The 18,081-nt window shown below is 41.7% G+C and overlaps 1 protein-coding gene across 4 annotated transcripts in view; it reads right to left on the bottom strand.

The window, feature by feature from the left end:
- The window catches only part of ATG7 (autophagy related 7), a 230,640-nt gene that overhangs the window by 208,919 nt on the left and 3,640 nt on the right, over nucleotides 1–18,081 (bottom strand). For 2 of the 4 annotated variants that reach the window (XM_025885212.2, XM_073901654.1), the window contains exons 2-3: nucleotides 5,725–5,897; nucleotides 4,966–5,020 (exon numbers count right to left, since the gene is read on the bottom strand). In XM_025885212.2, the coding sequence (XP_025740997.1) occupies nucleotides 4,966–5,020; nucleotides 5,725–5,884 (215 nt within the window). In that variant the 5' untranslated portion in view covers nucleotides 5,885–5,897. Of the gene's footprint in view, nucleotides 1–4,965; nucleotides 5,021–5,724; nucleotides 5,898–6,129; nucleotides 6,280–18,081 lie in introns of those variants that run through there. The other 2 variants (XM_025885214.2, XM_025885213.2) reach the window with 2 other exon arrangements.

Here is an 18,081-nt window from a genome sequence, read left to right as displayed (position 1 = left end):
CAGGGTGGTGGCCAGGAAAGAATAAATCCCCCAGAATAAAGAGAGAGGTGGCTTTTCATTATTTTGAGGAATCTCTGCTCCATGTGCACAGCTCTGCATGCCCACAAGGAACTTTGGGAACCCAGAAGTCATATTCAGTCTGGGGGCATGCACCATTATCTCCTGCTTTCTGTAATAATCTGTGAGTGTCTGTTTTGCAACATCTCTACCAGACTCCACGGCTGTCTTTCTACCAATCACACCACATCCCATTTTGACAGCCATGCATTTAGACTGCTTGTAATTGATTTCAGCAGTTATTGGAGCAACTAGTCCATGTCAGATCTGTGTTAGGAACTAACGAGATAGAGATTAAGAGAGTCTGTGTTCTGTGCTGATGATTTTGCATATGAGTCTCATTTCCTTAACTATTTTTTGAAGTTTTTTCGAGGGCAAGGGTTATGGCTTCTATTTCTCTAATTAAGTCCAACTTGAGGCTTAGAAAAGAAAACATTTCTTCTGACTGCAAAGATAAATGCTCCTCAAGGGAAAGAAGCCCAGAAAAAGGAAAACTGATGCTTTAATGAGTCAGTTTCACAATTCTGCAGAGCTTGTCCACCAAAATCTACTCTTTCCTTCTTAAACAGAAATAGAGTACATATATGCTGCTTGTAGTGGGGCACCATGCACCAAGACTGGGACCACCCAGTCTTCCTTGCAACACAGGTGAGGACTCATGCTCTCCCCAGTGGAACGTGAGCAAAGTGACACGTCATTTTGTTACCTGCCTGGCAAGGTAAAGTGACAATTCAGGTTGTTGGGTTTCTTTCAAACTTTTTTCTCTTTCTTTCAAGATTTTATTTAAAACAAGTTAGTTAACATATAGTATAGTATTAGTTTCGGGAGTAGAAGTTAGTGATTTCTCCCTTGCATATAACACCCAGTGCTCATCACAACAAGTACCCTCCTTAATGCCCATCACCAGTTATCCCATCCCCCCACCCACCTCCCCTCCAGCAACCCTCAGTTTGTTTCCTCTAGTTAAGAGTCTCTTGTGATTTGTCTCCCTGTTATTTTATTTTTCCTTCCCTTCCCCTATGTTCATCTGTTTTGTTTAAATACCATACAATTTCACTCATATGTGGAATTTAAGATACTTTTTTTTTAAGTAGGCTCCATGCCCAACGTGGGGCTTGAACTCACACCCCTCAGTTCAAGAATCACATACTCCACCAACTGTCAGCCAAGTGCCCCCGACAATTCCGTTTTAAGCAGCACACAAAGACAAGCCCTCCAGAATGATGGGAGCCACAGAGGGAAGAAGACTGAACTCCAGTCCCAGACTATTAAATGGGTAAGAAATAAACCTCTTTTGTGTTTGGCCATTACATTTTGGGGTCTGGTTTAGCAGTATACCCTACCCTAAGCAGTTCTCTCCAGTGCAAAATGGTTGATGCCTGACAAAATACTACTTGACTGCTAATTCACCCAATACAATGTGGAGAACAGGATCTTACGGTGCTAACTGGCTGGCAGAGACCCATTAGGCTTCTGGGGACTCAGAGGATAAGGGATTTATCTGGTGCTATGCAAAGCTGAGATACTCTTGGCATCTATAAATGAGTACTAGGACTGTTAGCTCTTCAGCTGTACCTTATTCCTCTCTCCATGCCCAGTGCCTCCCACATTCTATTGTCAAGACACAGAGGAAGCAACCAATAAGTATTTCTGAAATAACCATTACCTTTTCACATTTATTACAACATAGAGCACACTACAATGCAAATATGTATCTCCTACCTGTATCCAGAGCTCCATGTTTCCTAAGTCTTTGTATTCCTACCACCTACACATCCTGCACGTAAGAGGCATTCAGCATCTGATGAATAAGTTTATACAAACCCATGCAGATGTACAGTAATAAAAACAAAGAAAGAATAATAATGAAAATAATTTGGATATGAAGAACTCCTTTCTTCTGTGGCGCTCCAAGCACTTCCATTAAACTCCCCAGCTGTCTTAGTCTGTTTGGATGCTATAAGAAAATATCACAGACCAGGTAGCTGATGAATAACAGAAATTTATTTCTCATAGTTCTAGAGGCTGGAAACCCAAGATCAAGATGCCAGCATGGTCAAGTTCTGGTGAAGGCCGTCTTCCAGTCACAGGCTGTCCACCTTGAGCCACGTCCTCAAGTGGTGGAAGGGGCATGTTAGCTCCCTGGGTGTCTATTATAAGGCACTGATCCCATTCATGAGGCCTCTGCCTCATGACCTAACCCCCTCCCAAAGGCCCCACCTCCCGATACCATCACCACGGGCATTAGGTTTTCAACATATGAATTTTGGCAGGGACACAAACACTTGGACCAAAGCACCAATCATCTGAAGACAGATTCAGAAAATCACAGACTTGTAAAACTGGAAGGAACGTCAGAAGCCAAGTGCCAGAGATGAGGAAACTGAATGTGAGGAAATTAAAAGCACTTATTCTAGGTCACAGAGTTAACCCGCCATAGATACCAGGTCTACCAGCTCCAGCTCTGCCACTAGAGCCGCGCCTCATTCCTGCTCATCTCCCCAACCGCCCACTACACACCCTCGCACACCATGGTTATTCAACAGAACGATGAAAAGGTATGACCAGTCAAATCAAGCAACTCCTGTGAAAGTCAGAGCTGTGCGATCACAGATGTTCTTACCTCCATCAACTAAAATTTCTGGATCGCTTGAGTTTAAGAGGTTTGGATTTTGTAATAAGATCAAAACCTAACTTCTATGAACTGCTTTTTTCTTATAATTAATTGTTCCAAAGAATAAAATTATTAAAATATTAAAAAAAATAACCGTTCAGTCTAGTACCAGAATAAAGATGGCAGCAAGTTTAGCTTGCAATTAATGTCAGATTCTTGAGATCACATTAAAACTACACTGCTCATATGCCCCCTTGAACTTCTTCAGATTATTTAATGCTTATACACTGTCGATCATTTTCCTTATTATCTTGTAACTGCTTCAAAGGTAAGTTAATCTCTATCAAAACAAGAGAGAAATTACCAGGATTTGATTTGTTTCGACAAGCAATCACAAGGAATTTATTACAGATCAAGAAAGGTCTGAAAAGAACAAGAAACACCAACACATACCCTTTAAAGATATAAAGACTAATATATTTTTTAATAGGACCACGTTTTGTTTATTTTTCCTAAGCCTTTCTTTCCCCTCAGAGTGTGGTGTGTTATTTATTTCAGCATATCAAATCCCTGATTCACCTGGGGAAAGGACTAATATCATTTTGGATTTATGTTATGCAGTTAAATTTTGCAATTTGAGATAGAAGAATCAAATGTGTTGACTTTTTGAGAGATTTTAAAAATATAGTCTATGGCTAAAATCAACAACACAAGAAACAACAGGTGTTAGCAAAGATGTGGAAAAAAAAGGAATCCTCATGCACTGCTGGTGGGAATGCCAACTGGTGTAGCTCCTGTGGAAAACAGTATGGAGGCTCCTTGAAAAATTAAAAATACAATTACTGTATGATCCAGTAATTGCACTATTGGGTATTTACCCAAAGAATACAAAAACACTAATTCAAAGGGATACATGCACCCCTGTGTTTACAGCAGGATTATTTACAATAGCCAAATTATGGAAGCAGCCCAAGTGTCCACCGATTGATGAACGGATAAAAAAGATGGGATATACATATATACAACGGAATGTTATTCAGCCATAAAAAAAGAATGAAATACTGCCATTGGCAAATGACATGGATGGAGCTAGGGAGTATAATACCAAGTTAAATAACTCAGAGAAAGACAAATACCATATGATTTCACTCATTTAAGAAGTTAATCTTAAGAACTTAAGACACAAAATAAACAAGCAAAGGGGACGAGAGAGAGAGAGAGAGACAAATCAAGAAACAGACTCTTAATTATAGAGTACAAACGGATGGTTGCCAGAGGGGAAGGGGGTAAGGGGATGGGTTAAATGGGTGATGGGGATTAGGGAGGACACCTGTCATGATGAGCACCAGGTGATGTGTGGCATGGTTGAATGACTATATTGTACATCTGAAACTAATACAACACTGTATGTTAACTAACTGGAATTAAAAGAAAAACTTCAAAACCCCCCAAAAATAAATAAAATGAAAATAAAAAATATATTCTAGGGATCCTTTACTTGGAATACCCTAACCTTTGACTACTGCGACTTTCAAAAGCCAGGCAGTCCTTACAAAGACCACTTGGCCTTTCTCATTTCCCACATGTTGACACTGCTAATGTGGAGAAAGCAGGAAACACGGACCACACTGAAGCCGTCAATTCTTCAACCATTAATTGTAAGACAATATGGTTTCAGCTCCACCCTTCTGTGTGGATTTCAGTTTGGGACTGCAAACAGCCTGATCAACAAATCCAATGACCCTTGCATTGAACGCTGACCTTTCTGCTTCTGACATTGTTGATCAATTCTTTCCTTCCTGAAAGCACCCAACCTTGGTTTCTGTAACACTTCTCTGTCCTTGTGCCCCAGTCATCCTAAAAATTGGGAGGCCCCTTTGGGGAGGGCAATTCAGCAAAAGCTACCTAATAAATGTTCACTGATGTCCATGGATAAGCAACTGAAGGAGTAAGTCAAGAGTAAGTCAAGAAGTACCAATAAGTAATCACAAAATATTAAATAAAATCAAAAGCAGGAGGGATAAATATTATGTTTTAATCAATCTAGATGATACTTCGCACCTAATAGGCTCTGATAATTACCTGCTGAAAAAAAATATATCCGATAGTCCTAAGCATCGAGCACTTGTCTCTGTGCAATGGAATTTGAATTGAAGAGAATTGAAGAGCTGGCCCTGCTTCCGGGGGCTCTGCCAGCTCCTCCTGGGGCCCACCTATGTGTAAAGGTAAGAATGCTCATTCCTCACAAAAAGGAAACACTTTAGATTTTAAGCAAAAAAAAAAAAAATACTCACATGTCAAAAGCACTGAACTCCAACGTTAAGCGAGCTGGCAGCCCAGCAGAATCACCTGGACAGAAGCATTATCACATTTTCCATTATGAGTCAGCAATAGCAGCATTCATAACTAAAACATTTGTGAATAATTTTGTTCTCTTTCTTGAGCCCTAAGTGCCCTGTCCAATTCCTGGTCATCCATATTCAACAGGGACTTAGCAGAAGATGCCAGAGCTTTTCTGAATTGGAGGAATTTGTCAAGACTATAAAAAAAGATTCATTGGAAAAAAAAAGTTTCCAATCTCCTCCCTCAGCAATTCTAAGTAGTCAGTATTAATTCTTTGGATTAATACCTGGAGTCTCACCACTCCCTTTCTTTTCCCCACAGCAGAGAAAAAGAAGTGCAAATGAATTTGTATCAAAAGCCAGGAAGTAAAATGGGGATAAAAGGTACAGCATAGGGAATATAATCAATGTTACTGAAGTAGAACTGTACGGTGACAGATGGTAGCTACGCCTGCGGTGAGCAGAGCATAACATATAAACTTGTCAAATCACTATGCTGTAAATCTAAAACTAACGTAGCACTATGTGTAAACTACACCCAAATAAAAATTAATTAATTAATTAAAGACAGACAGGAAGTAAAATAGAAACCAGTGAACAGTATTAATTATAAAAGACAAGGGTGTCCCTTTCTAAAGGAAAGCTGACCCTATACTGGAGGGCAGAAAACATAACTGAAGATGATGGAATACGGAGTTTACTGTCACCTACCATTGTAGTAATAGCCCTTAATGTCCTTGGGAGCTTCATCCAGCCGATACTCATTCAGCTTCCTCTGGGTCAACTCGTGCCAGAATCCAACGTCCAAGGCACTGCTAAAGGGAGCGAACTGCAATTTGGAGAGCCCAGGATCCCCCGGAGCTGCTGCCATTATTTGTTGCCTACTAAAAAACAAAACAGAACACAGCAAAATAGCACAAAATATGGTAAGAAAAAAATGTGTAATAAGGCATAATCAAAACAAACAAACAAAAGATGATGGGAGATATACAGGCTACCTGAAGACCTAACTGAAAATCACCCTGAGTACTCCGCCTATGTTGCCAACAACATAGGATGACAACACAACTGATTTTCTAAGTAAAGTCCTTTCTCTTAGGCCTTTCTGGCCTTTACCTCTGTGTATCTTCCTTTCTTGTTCAAGTCATTCTGACTGCTACACGAATGCGACTCCTTCGTCGACATAATCACAGTCTCAGACATTTCTGTCCTCCTGTGTGGTCCTGGAGAAGTTCACAAGCCCAGCGGGTCAGAAACACAAGGCCAACCAGCAGAGCTCTGAATGAGAGCAGCACTTGAGCACCCCCTGCTGAGGAGAATGAAGAAATTTCTGCCCACCTAACCTGAACTTTTTTTACATCTCACCTTTTATCTTTTAAATGCATGGAAAATTTGCATTTTACCGTACCATACGTATTTTAATATTTCCTTCTCCCCCTGAAATCATCAAATAAATGTGACCCTCCCAGCAATCAGACATGCGTACACTGTAATTCCCCCACCCCTGCACACACTCTAAGGGGGACACCACTACCAGCCGGAGCAGCACAATACTAGAGCAACTTGGTATTTCCAAAAAGCAGAAGTCAGGGAGGTCTCTTCACTCTCCACCCTAATTTCCCTATGACCAGAGAGAGTAATATTTCTGCAGCAGAAAGTATGAAGAATCACACTAGATGACAACAGTTCACATCTATTGCCTGAGTTTTGAGCCAAGATTATCACATAGCTTTCAGTTTTCCAAACTTGTTAGATTTTGGAATTAAGAGATAACAAGCTTTCCGGGGTGCCTGGGTGGCTCAGTCAGTTGAGCAGCTGCCTTCGGCTCGGGTCATGATCTCAGGGTCCTGGGATCGAGCCCCAGGTCAGGCTCTCTGTTCAGCAGGGAGTCTGCTTCTCCCTCTCCCTCTATGCACGTATTTTTTCTCTCTCTCGCTCTCTCTCAAATAAATAAATAAATAAAATCTTTTAAAAAAAAAAAGAGATAACAAGCTTTCGACTGACAATAACTAGATAGTAAAATGCAAAGTTAGCACTCCATGAAAATGCTAAAATTCCAGAAAGAGGAGATGAGTATGGGGCAAAGCAGGGAGGACGTCTCAGGGAAGGAGCTCTTTAAAACTCCTGAATGCCTCAGTATGTATTCTCAGCATCATGCGTCAGACAATGTCTGACCAAAGGCTTTCCAACTTTCCCCACCTTGAGGGCTCATTAAAAACTGAGGCTTAAGGGACACCTGGGTGGCTCAGTCAGTTAAGTGTCCGCCTTCGGCTCAGGTCATGATCTCGGGGTCTTGGGATCAAGTCCTGTATCGGGCTCCCTGCTCAGTGAGGCGCCTGCTTCTCCCTCTGCCTGCCGCTCCCCCTGCTTGTTTTCTCTCTCTCTCTCTGACAAATAAATAAATAAAATCTTAAAACAAAACAGAGGATGCCTGGGCTCCACCTGCTGGAGGGGAGAAGGGAGGGTGAGGGTGGCCAGGAGTCTCCAGGTTTGATTAGTGTCCCAGGCGGCTCTGATTCAAGTTTGGTACTATCTTGATGGCTTCAGGCCACTGGCACTCTTACTTTTGGAGGCCCCACCTCTAAACCATTTCAAACATATTTAAACGTACCCTCGTCCCGTATTAAATAATTTCTGGCTTTTAATTATTTGAAAGGCTTTTTATAATTCTGTACTCTCAGAATGTTCATCTTTTTCCAGCTCACACCTATTTCCATAGGACCAGGGAAAGCTTATGGATCCCATGCACTGGGGCTTCAGGACCCAACAGAGAAACAGACCCTCATATAGGTGACCTGGGGCCTTCGTGTTGAGAAACGTGGATCTAGAACACCCAAACAGCCTCCTCCAATCGCTCCCTTCTACTCTTCCTCCACAATGCTTTCCACCATTGGTTTTTGAAAGATTCCACGCTCAGCTCTCTCCTTGGTCTATAAGTTTTCTCAAAAGCAAAATTACTCATTTTCTACATCAATTTCTATTTATATGTCAGTGAACTGTAGGACTATACTTCTAGAGAGCTAACCTCCAAACATATACAGTTGACCCTTGAACAACACAGGTTTGAACTGCATGAGTCCACTTGTACGTGGAATTTTTTCGACACGGTACAGTATCAAAATACTGTAAATGTATTTTCCTTATGGTTTTCTTAATAATATTTTCTTTTTTCTAGCTTACTTTATTATAAGAATACAGTATATAATACATATAACCTAAAAGCTATGTGTTACAGTATATAATACATATAACCTAGAAGCTATGTGTTAATTGACTGTTGATGTTATCAGTAAGGCTTCCGGTCAACAATCGGCTATTAGTAGTTAAGTTTGGGGGAGTCAAAAGTTATACATGAATTTGACTATGTGGGGGGTCAGCACCCCTATACCCCACATTGTTCAAGGGTCATCTGTATGTTTTAAAAGCCAGGACTTGGATTTCTCACAGACATCTCAAGTTTGACAAACCCCAACTGAACATTTCCTTTCCCAAAATTCTGCCCCTTTCCCAATACGTCCTAGTTTACTTAAGAGTATCACTTATATCCGAGGTCAAAACCTCAAAGTCATCTTCAATTTTTCTATCTCTCATAGTCAGTAAATCAGTAATTGCTAGAGACTCAACCTTAAACGGGCCTCTGGAATGAGATGAAGGTGACAGCTACTGGGCATTGACCAGGACCAGGCAGTGCAGCAGAGGTGTGCACCTGAATTTATTCCTCTGGAAAGCCCTAATAAGTGACAGTTCCAATTTTACAGAGGAAGAGACTGAGGTTCACGGAGGTAAGAAGTCCACAGAAGTACATACAGGTAGGAAAGTGGGGTGAACTGGGGAGGACAAGAATCCAAATTCCACATGCCCATACTCTTCATGCAATTTCATGTTTCCTGTCCAAGTCCCTTCTCTCCTCCATCCCCCTGCCACATGTCAGGCGCACCATCTCACACCTCAGCTCCTGAGGTAACATGCTCACAGGTCACTGCCTTCTGTCTCTACCTTCTCCAAACAAGATGTCATGTTGCCACCAGAACTGATCTGCACAGGTGACTGCCTTGTTTAAACAAACAAAACCTTACCGGCGTTACCCCAGAGAGAGTAAGGCGCCAACACTGTCTCAGCTTGGTCATTTCTCAGTCTTACGCCTTTCCCTAGGAAACCTCTCCCCATCTCTACCAGGAAAATTCCATCTCATCTAGTAAGATTTTTTATGAAGCTCTCATTAACGCCCACAGTCAGTGGGCATCAATGGTTCCCTTCTCCATGATGACAGATGAAAACTTCCATTAGAGCATTTACCATCATGAATCATACTTCCTTTTTTGATCATACCCTTTTAAAATTTTTTTAAATAACAGCAGCAGTAGTAGTAACTATTCTAATTGAATCGTTTTTCTGTACCAAGCACTAAACATTTTACACATTATCCTAGGACAACCTCAAAGTGGTTGCCCTATGCCTACTTTACAGAAGAGAAATGGAGGCACTGAAAATACCAAGTACCTTGCCCAAAGTCACTCAGTTAGGAAGGAGAAGAGCTGAGATTATAAGCCAGGTCTACTGGCTTCAAAGCCCCAGCTCTCATCACAAGTACAGTAGTACTGCCTTGAAGGAAGACACCCCTTTTCAGAGCCTTTATATTGCCCATCAGCCACACAGATGCTAAAAAAGAACCATTTTGAAAAACATTTGCATACTAACTTCCTCTCCAACAGAGTCAAAAGTAAAAGGTCATAGCCAGAGTAGTCATCCAATATGGAAGGAAATCAACACAGCAGCAGACAGTAGTACAAATGAATCTCTGAAAGCCTCTGTGTGATGGGTCATCAGGCCCCTACATGCTTTAGTCATCCACAACTTACTCTTAAAGGTCAGCGGTAACTCATCATCATTTGGATGACCTGCTGAAGTCACCAAGATGGAATTTTACCAGTGACAGAGAAAAAGAGAAGACTCTCTTCTATACCGCACTTAAAACAACTGGGAAAAGGTGACTCAGGAAGACCACTTAGAAAATAAGAGATGAGCATACTAACAAAGTAATCTGCATAAGAGGAACATCCTTCAAACATTTTCTGACTTATCTGATCTTTTAGAAATTTCAAACAGAACCCAAGAGCCTATTTCACAAGAGGATATGGTTGGTATTCAGCCGCTGAACTGCTGCTTGACAGGCTAAGAAGACAGAAAGGTCCTAAGCAGCAGCAACATGTGATGAGGACATTGCTGGAAACATCTAAATAGCATACTCAAGTATAAATATATCACTTAGGAATCCATACATCTGTGTCACACTGCCATCTTCCTTAAGCTGGAAGGGAAGATTTAAGGAAGTCATGATCAAAATGGAATTCTGGAGGGAGTAGTGAGTTATAGGTGTAAAGTCATTTATGTGTCACTCACCTAGATCCAAACGTCACCTGCTTCCTAAAAAATTACTTGTCTATACAACCCTAGACAATACAAGGTGAGAATTCTGCTTAGAAACTTCAACACTATATATAGACATATTCAAGGAAGGAAAATGACAGGGGCTTCAATATAAGTGTGGTTCAACTTTATTTCCACTATTTCTATCATATTCAGGATGTGAAACCCAGGAGTTATACAAGATGGGATTGTGTCATCTCCACTGAAAGAGGAAAGGCTTTGATGAGGATTCAGTGCTTTTCATGAGCAAGAATCCCAGCAGTAACCAAAATATCCAGCCAAGATTTAACTGAAATAGCAGGTGGGTGGTTAAGTAATACAAACTCTCTGGGGCTGTGTGTACCACCCAAACGTGGTGCAAATTTCTGGCTTTATGAAAATAAAACTAAGTCACACTCAGCAACTTACACAAAGTAGGAGCTCATAAAACACCACTGTCTGAGTACTTGCCAAAAGTTTCTTTACAAATGGTCCTAAACCTTGGGTAGTGCTGTTCTTTAAAGTCAAATCCCCACAGGAAATGGGTAACAGTGGTTGCCTCCCAAGAAAGCAGCTATGGAATCAGGAGACAAGGGTGTGGAGAGACTTATTTTCACTGTATGGCCCTATTCCCTTTGAATTTGTTTCGAAATTCAATGAATTTTGTGTATGTGGAATAACAATACAGAAATAAATAAAATAATTAAAGAAAAAAAGTCCCAACCCAATGGCAAGTTGGGGAATGAAAGACACCCAAGGCTACCAGCACAGCTGCTTTAATTCCAAGAAACAACACCTGAGAGATCCCTGACCAACAACGTCTTACTCGTCTTTCTTCAGCACTCAGCACATTGCCTAGAATATATTAGGAGCTCAGTAAATGTTGACACACAATAATAGCTCTCTTCCCCCCAAAAAGGCCAATAGATGGATGCTATAATGAGACAAATTACAGCAGACTTCAAAAATTACTAATAGCCTGAATTGTCCAAATAAGAAACAGATTGGCTGGAGAGATAATGAATTTTCCATTAGTGGAAGTGTCCAAGCATATATTAGATGATTATTTGCCAAGTCATATTGTACAAAGGATTACTGTATCAGGCAGTCAGACGAGACCAGGGTTTGGCAGGCTTTTTCTGAAAAGGGCCAGATAGTAAATATTTTAGTCATTGCATGCCAAAACAGTTTCCGTTATAATTTCTTCTCCTTTTTTACAACCTTTGAAAAATGTAAAAACAATCCTTAGCTTGTGGACTGCACACACACAAAAAGGCCTTGGTCAGGATCTGAGCTGCAAGCTATAGTTTGAGAACTCTCAGACTAGATGATCTTTCCACACCTGTCATTTGAGTGAAGCAAACTGCAAGGCCACAGTTGCTGGTCTATGATAGAAACCCCATAATGCTGCAAATACATCTTTATGAACTGGAAAACGTAGTCTACACAGAACACTCACATATATGTCAGCATCAGTAAGCTACCATGAAGCTCAGTTAAGATTTACTGAGGCTCGGGGAGTCTGCGTGGCTCAGTTGGTTGGGTGGCTGACTCTTGATTTCGGCTCAGGTCATGATCTCAGGATCCTGGGATTGAGCCCCGCATCAGGCTCCACACTCAGTGGGGAGTCAGCATGAGTATTCTCTTTCCCTCCCCCTCTGCCCCTCACCCTGCTCTCTCTCTCTCTCTCAAATAAATAAATAATGCCATTAGTGGCATTTCACATGCAAAACTGGCATATTACCACACCTTTGATGGTTTCCTTCCTACTTTTTCCTGGACCCCTGCTACTGCCTCCCAACTTCTCTGGTGCCACCCTGGTGGCCTCACCACTCCTCACCTCTGACTTGATGCTGAAGAAACATCAAGCTGCTTGGTTCTCCTCTAACACACCTGCTGTTCTGCCTCCGCAACTCTGAACAAACAGCCCCTCTGTCTAAAAGACATCCTTGCCCCTGTGACTGATACACTTTTCAAAATCCAGCTCAGAGGTTATCTGCTCCAGAAAGCCTTCCCAGAGCTGCCTTTCATTCTCTGTACTCCTTGTTTGCTCTTCTCCATCAGCTATGGTTAATCACTTCCGTCTCTAAGCTACCTCTACGTTTAGTATTACTGTCCAACTCTTCACTGATCTGTCTACCTCCATCAACTTGACTGAAAATTCTGCAGACACAGAGATCCTGGCTCATATTCCTCTCAATATACCATAGTCCCTTGCAGAGTGGCTCTCAAATGTTACTGAGTTCAAGAAACCTTTTACAGGTACCTTCCACAAGAGAAGCAAGAGAAAGAAATAAGCCAGGCTTCTGCAATTGGGAAGACAAACTCCAAGCTCATTACCATGGACTGTGGGGATTAGAGTAAGAAATCATGAAGAACAAATGGAAACAGGCCATATGACTTAGAAGGTCTCTAAACCTATTATTGGTTTTTAGGACTAAGATCTTAATGGGCAAGAGATGTGCACGTACAAATCAACTGAAATGAAACCTTACTCAACCAAATACAAAATTAGTAAAGAATAGATCTTTCTTCCTGAAAGTATTCCATGTTATAGAAGTTAAAAGCCTATATTCAGTCTCAAAGTATTTCTCCACAAAAAAAAAAGATTAATTTCAAAGGAGAGAAAAAGTGACTGTTGAGTGACAGAATCTGACAGACACCATCTTCATGTAGGGACTGAAGTTAGCACCAGCAGCAATGGGACCAACAGACACATATGCTATCTGATGGAATGCCACGAAAAGCACAAACACCTCTAACACGCAGCTAAAAACATGACTTGGGGCTCATTGAGAGGAAAAGTCAGGTAAACCCTAACTGAAAAACATTCTACAAAATGACTGAGACTGGCTTACAATCCTCCAAAGTGTCAAGGTCTTAAAAGTCAAGGAAAGACTAAGGAATTGTTCCAGAATGAAAGAGAAAGACATGACGACTGAGGGCAACATGTGATCTTGGGTTGACACTCTGCTTCTATACAGGATGCTATTGGGACAAAATCTGGATGGAGTCTCTGGGAGAGGGGTATATGAAAGGTCTTTGTCTTATTCTTGTAAGGTTTCTGCAAGTTTGAAACTGTTCCAAAATATAATATGAAGACAATTTTAGTGCCTGCACATACCTAGCCTATGTTATATTCAACAGGCAAAACCAATTAACATGACAGAAGTTAGAAGAGTAATTACAGGCTAGGGTGGGGCTACTGACTGGGACGGGGAAATAAGAAGCCTCCTGGGGAGCTGGACATATTCTATATACCTTGAGCTGGGAGGTGGTTACAGGGCACATACATATGTAAAAACCCATGAGCTATCGATTTATTAGTACACTTTACTATATGTATATGATACTTGAACAAAAAAAGTAAAAGAGAAAGCCCTATAATCAAGCTACAGTGATCCTACAAAGAACCTTCCTGTATTCATTTAATAGTTAACAGATGACCTATTTAAATCTAGCTTTGTTGAAAAGAAATTCATTTTTTCTAAATAAGTCTAAATGAAATATCATTTCCATAAATTTCTCTAGCATCTGTTATTAAAGAGGCTGAAGATGGAAGTATTTTGGCTTTGCTGCTTATATAATTAATTGGAGCAGGAAGGCTCCCTGATAAGTCTGTCCAACTGGTCTCCCTCTGGGGGGGGGGGGGGGCGATAGGATTGGACACAGCGAGTATTAAGCCAGTGTAGGATTTTTGGAAAAATGAAGAGTAAAATTGGTAGAAGATAAACAACAATCATAGTGACAAAACAAACAAACTTGTCTTCAGGGAAACTAGGCCCTTGGAGGACAGCGGAAAAACAGACCAGCCTAACCGTACCAAAAAAAAAAAAAGTCTTGCTATAACTTTTCCATGTGTGCGTTGTTGGGTTTTTGTTTGTTTGCTTTGGGAGGGCGAGGGGACTTTTGATGGTCCAGAGAAAGGATGTTAAAGTGACAGTAGTTGGGAGCCTGGTCTTCAGACAGACCCAAGTGTGAGCTCCAGTTCCACCTCAGCAGCTGAGGAGCTTCAGGCAGGGAACTTCATCCCCTGTGCCTCAATTTCCTTGTCTGCAAAATCAGGATAATTGTACCCAAGCCCTGAGGTTGCTGGGAGGGCTAAATGACAAAGTGTGTGATGTGCCTGTTCCAGTGCCTGGCACAGTCAGCAGTCAATAAACGGTAGTGCTATTAGTTCTTCTTGTCAACACATCTCTCCCACATTAGTCAACAGCGCCTGACTTAATGTGGTTGCCCTTCCCCATGCTCACTATGAAAACTTTCTCTGCCTCAAACATGCCTCATTGAAGCCTCACTTCCCTCAAAGGAGCACTGCAGTCACAGCAGAGTATTAATTAAAATGGAACGGATGGTCTCCTGCTATAGGTCATCAAGGAGAAGTCCAGAGGAACAAGTTCTAAGAGTTAGGAGCACTTTGTGTTCAATTTCTCTGAGGCCATGTGGGGCCATTCACTTAGCAGAAGTGCCAGAATAACCACAATTTGGCCCTGAAGTACCTTCTCTGGGCCAAGATGGAGCACAAAGAGCAGACTTCTGTTCTAATTCTCCCAGCTGCAGGGCTGTGAGCTCTGGCAGTCATTAAAATAAGCACCAAACCACATGGCCAAGTCCTGCTGACAGAGTATGTTCTTAGCTGCTGATGGGTTAAAAAAAAAAAAAGATGGAGAAGGCCAGGAGTGGGGAGAGGGCCCCTTTGGCATATAGAGCCAATGCACGTTTTGTCGGCTAACGATGCTCGGCAACTTCATGAGTTTTGGAAATAATGTGCAAGGCTGCCAAAGAGGGAGGTGTACAAGCCCTCCCTTCCAAAAGGAGGGGACAAAGTTCCAAACTTCGAAGACAGATTAGGCTTTACCAGAAGATGAAAACTCAGGACTCCTAAAGGAGAACCAGCTGGGTTCAGAAACCTCAATCCCTTTCAAAAATCGCATTAGAGTCAAGATGCCCCTGAGCCGAACTGATGTCTCCAGCAGACACCGAGTCATCTAAAATGGCTCTTTTTGTGACTGTACTATAAGGTGGTCATAGCTGTTCACATAAGCAGAGAGGACAACTGCTACTGTGGACCAGTTGTCTCCCTCACCTCCACGTATGCCATCTCTACCCCTACAAATCGACATTATTTGCTTCAAGAAGTTGGAGAACTGACAGTCACCTCCATAGTCTTCAAACTGTAACTTTCATTCTCACTGGCTACTCCTGGGAGTTTTTTCTTTGGTTTTCCTTCTGCTTTAATAACTTTAACCTTCACATACAATCTGTTCTTGTTCAGCTTCAGTTTTTGAAAATGGGTGCACTGGATACCAGCATTGTAGGGTGTGGCAAGCCTACAAGGGAGCAGTAGTGAGAGCTGTAAAAGCTGAGAAGGCCTGTGAGAGAGAAGAAACAACACAAGGAAGATGGAGACAGGAAGCCTGCTTCTGAGTCCTTTTTGTTACCTGCACCAATCAACAGTATCACGTTGCTCCATTCTGTATATGACAGACAGCCACCTGGATTCACCCGAATCACTGTGGAGCCCTTATGTCAACCAACAAGTAAAATCCATGATGGTTTCCTAAAAGCTGGCTGAGTTATGGAGTCTAGCTTCTGAGTAACAGAGGCTCTGTGGTTTTCAGTTCCAGTGATATTTAAAGAGTCCTGGAAAAAGGAAGAGGGGCTGAAAAATTGGGCCAAGCCAACACCTGATACCAGATTTTCAAAATATGTGATTTCCAAAGATGAGAATACAGTTGGATTCTACAGTCCATTGGACAGAGGTTTTGCTCCTAGGAGGAGTGTCATGTGGGCCATTCTAGATCACATGGCACTTTTGTACAGTTAGGAAACTGTACACCTTCCTCAAGATGTTTTACTTCCTTCCCTTAGAAAACTGCTGTAATACACTGATGGGTTGGCTCAAGACATCTTACCCCTGTATGCTAGAAAACTGGCACTACAAAATATACCCATAATGCCTATGACCTACACAAAACACCCCTCAGATGTGGCCTCTTGTGCAGTATACAACCTGCACAACTGTATGCAGTAGTCATCATAAGAGGCCACTATGGTTTAAGAACAAGTCATGACAGAGTAACAGCACTTCTTCCTTGATCAAAGAAGAACCATAGACATAGGACATAAGATATCTGGACCTCAGCAAGGTCTCTGACAAGAATGCTCCAAATATCCTAGTAGACAAGATGAAGATGTTGTAATTGGATATACTGACATAATCAGAGGGGTCAAAAACTGGTAAAATAATCTTATTCAAAGAATGTTGGGGCGCCTGGGTGGCTCAGTTGGTTGAGCGACTGCCTTCAACTCAGGTCATGATCCTGGAGTCCCGGGATCGAGTCCCACATCGGGCTTTCCCTGCTCGGCGGGGGGTCTGCTTCTCCCTCTGACCCTCTTCCCTCTAGTGCTCTCTGTCTCTCATTCTCTCTCTCAAATAAATAAATAAAATCTTTAAAAAAAATAATGTTGGTTAAGGTATGAACTGATGTTAATAAGAAACTGATGTTAATAAGAAAGGAGCTAATAGTGATGTCATTGGCTCAGTCGTTGGTCCTGTCCAATTTACTTTTATATATCTGTGTGAATGAATATTCATCAATATTTACTAAGTATTTCATGTGTGCTACACCTTGTGTTAGGGGTTTAGAGCAAGAAACAGACACAGAAATCACACCCACCTATAAGATGGGACACCACCTGCTGTACAGAATCACTGTGAGGATTCAACTAGAAAATGCATGTATCTGACAAAGGAGGCCCTCAAAAACAATTAATGTTACCAACAAAACATGTGTCAAAGACAGGGGGATTTCCATTTAGTTATTCCTTCAATAAACATTATATTATGTACAAGTTCCTGTGCTGTATTTCAGCACTCAATGGCAAAAAAACTAAGGTCTTTGCATTTTAGGATCTAAGTTTTGAGGGTTGCACAGACCAGGAATGACAGGATAGCAATTTGTGGATAAAACAAATGCCTTACAGTATGGTATAAGTGATTGTGCAGGGTGTTATGGGAGGAGGAAGGAGGGGTATCTAAATTAGACTGCAAAGCAGGGCTTTGTATTTTGGCAAAGATTTGTATTTTAGAAAGGGCACTCCGGCACCAGTGCGGGCCAGACAGAGCAAGCAGCTCAGAGGTCATGCAGGAATATAGGCAAGAAGTGAGAAGAGCCCAGGCTAAGGCAGTGGGAGAGAAAATGGGGGAGTAAATGTGTCAGGAGATATCAAAGAAGGAGAATCTGTAGAACCTTGATGACTACCGGGGATGGGATGAGAAGGAAAGGTCCAAGATGGCTCCAGGGCTCTGGTTTGAATGACTAAATGGAAGGAGGAGAATGAGTCAGAATATAGGACGTAGAAAGAACTATAGCTTTGGAGGGAAGCTGATGAGCTTCATTTTGGACTCACTGAGTTTGAGGGCTGGCCCTCAGGAGAGATCCCAGCTCAGGATACAGAACAGGGGTCTTTGGCATATAAATAAATGGGAATTGAAGTTGTGGTTTAGAAGAGCACAGAGTATAAGGCAGAGTCTTGGAGAAAATTAGCATTTAAGGGACAAAAGCAGGAAAAAAGTCCACAATGGATACAGGGGGAAACAGCCAGAGAGATAGCACAAAGCAGGAGTGGTTTTTGTAAGTGAAGGAATATCAGCAATAT

Source organism: Callorhinus ursinus, unplaced genomic scaffold (assembly GCF_003265705.2).
Source record: "Callorhinus ursinus isolate GAN/ISIS: 27379988/994484 unplaced genomic scaffold, GSC_fseal_2.0 scaffold15, whole genome shotgun sequence".
NCBI classification, from domain to species: domain Eukaryota; kingdom Metazoa; phylum Chordata; class Mammalia; order Carnivora; family Otariidae; genus Callorhinus; species Callorhinus ursinus.
This window is presented reverse-complemented; position numbering and strand designations above follow the sequence as displayed.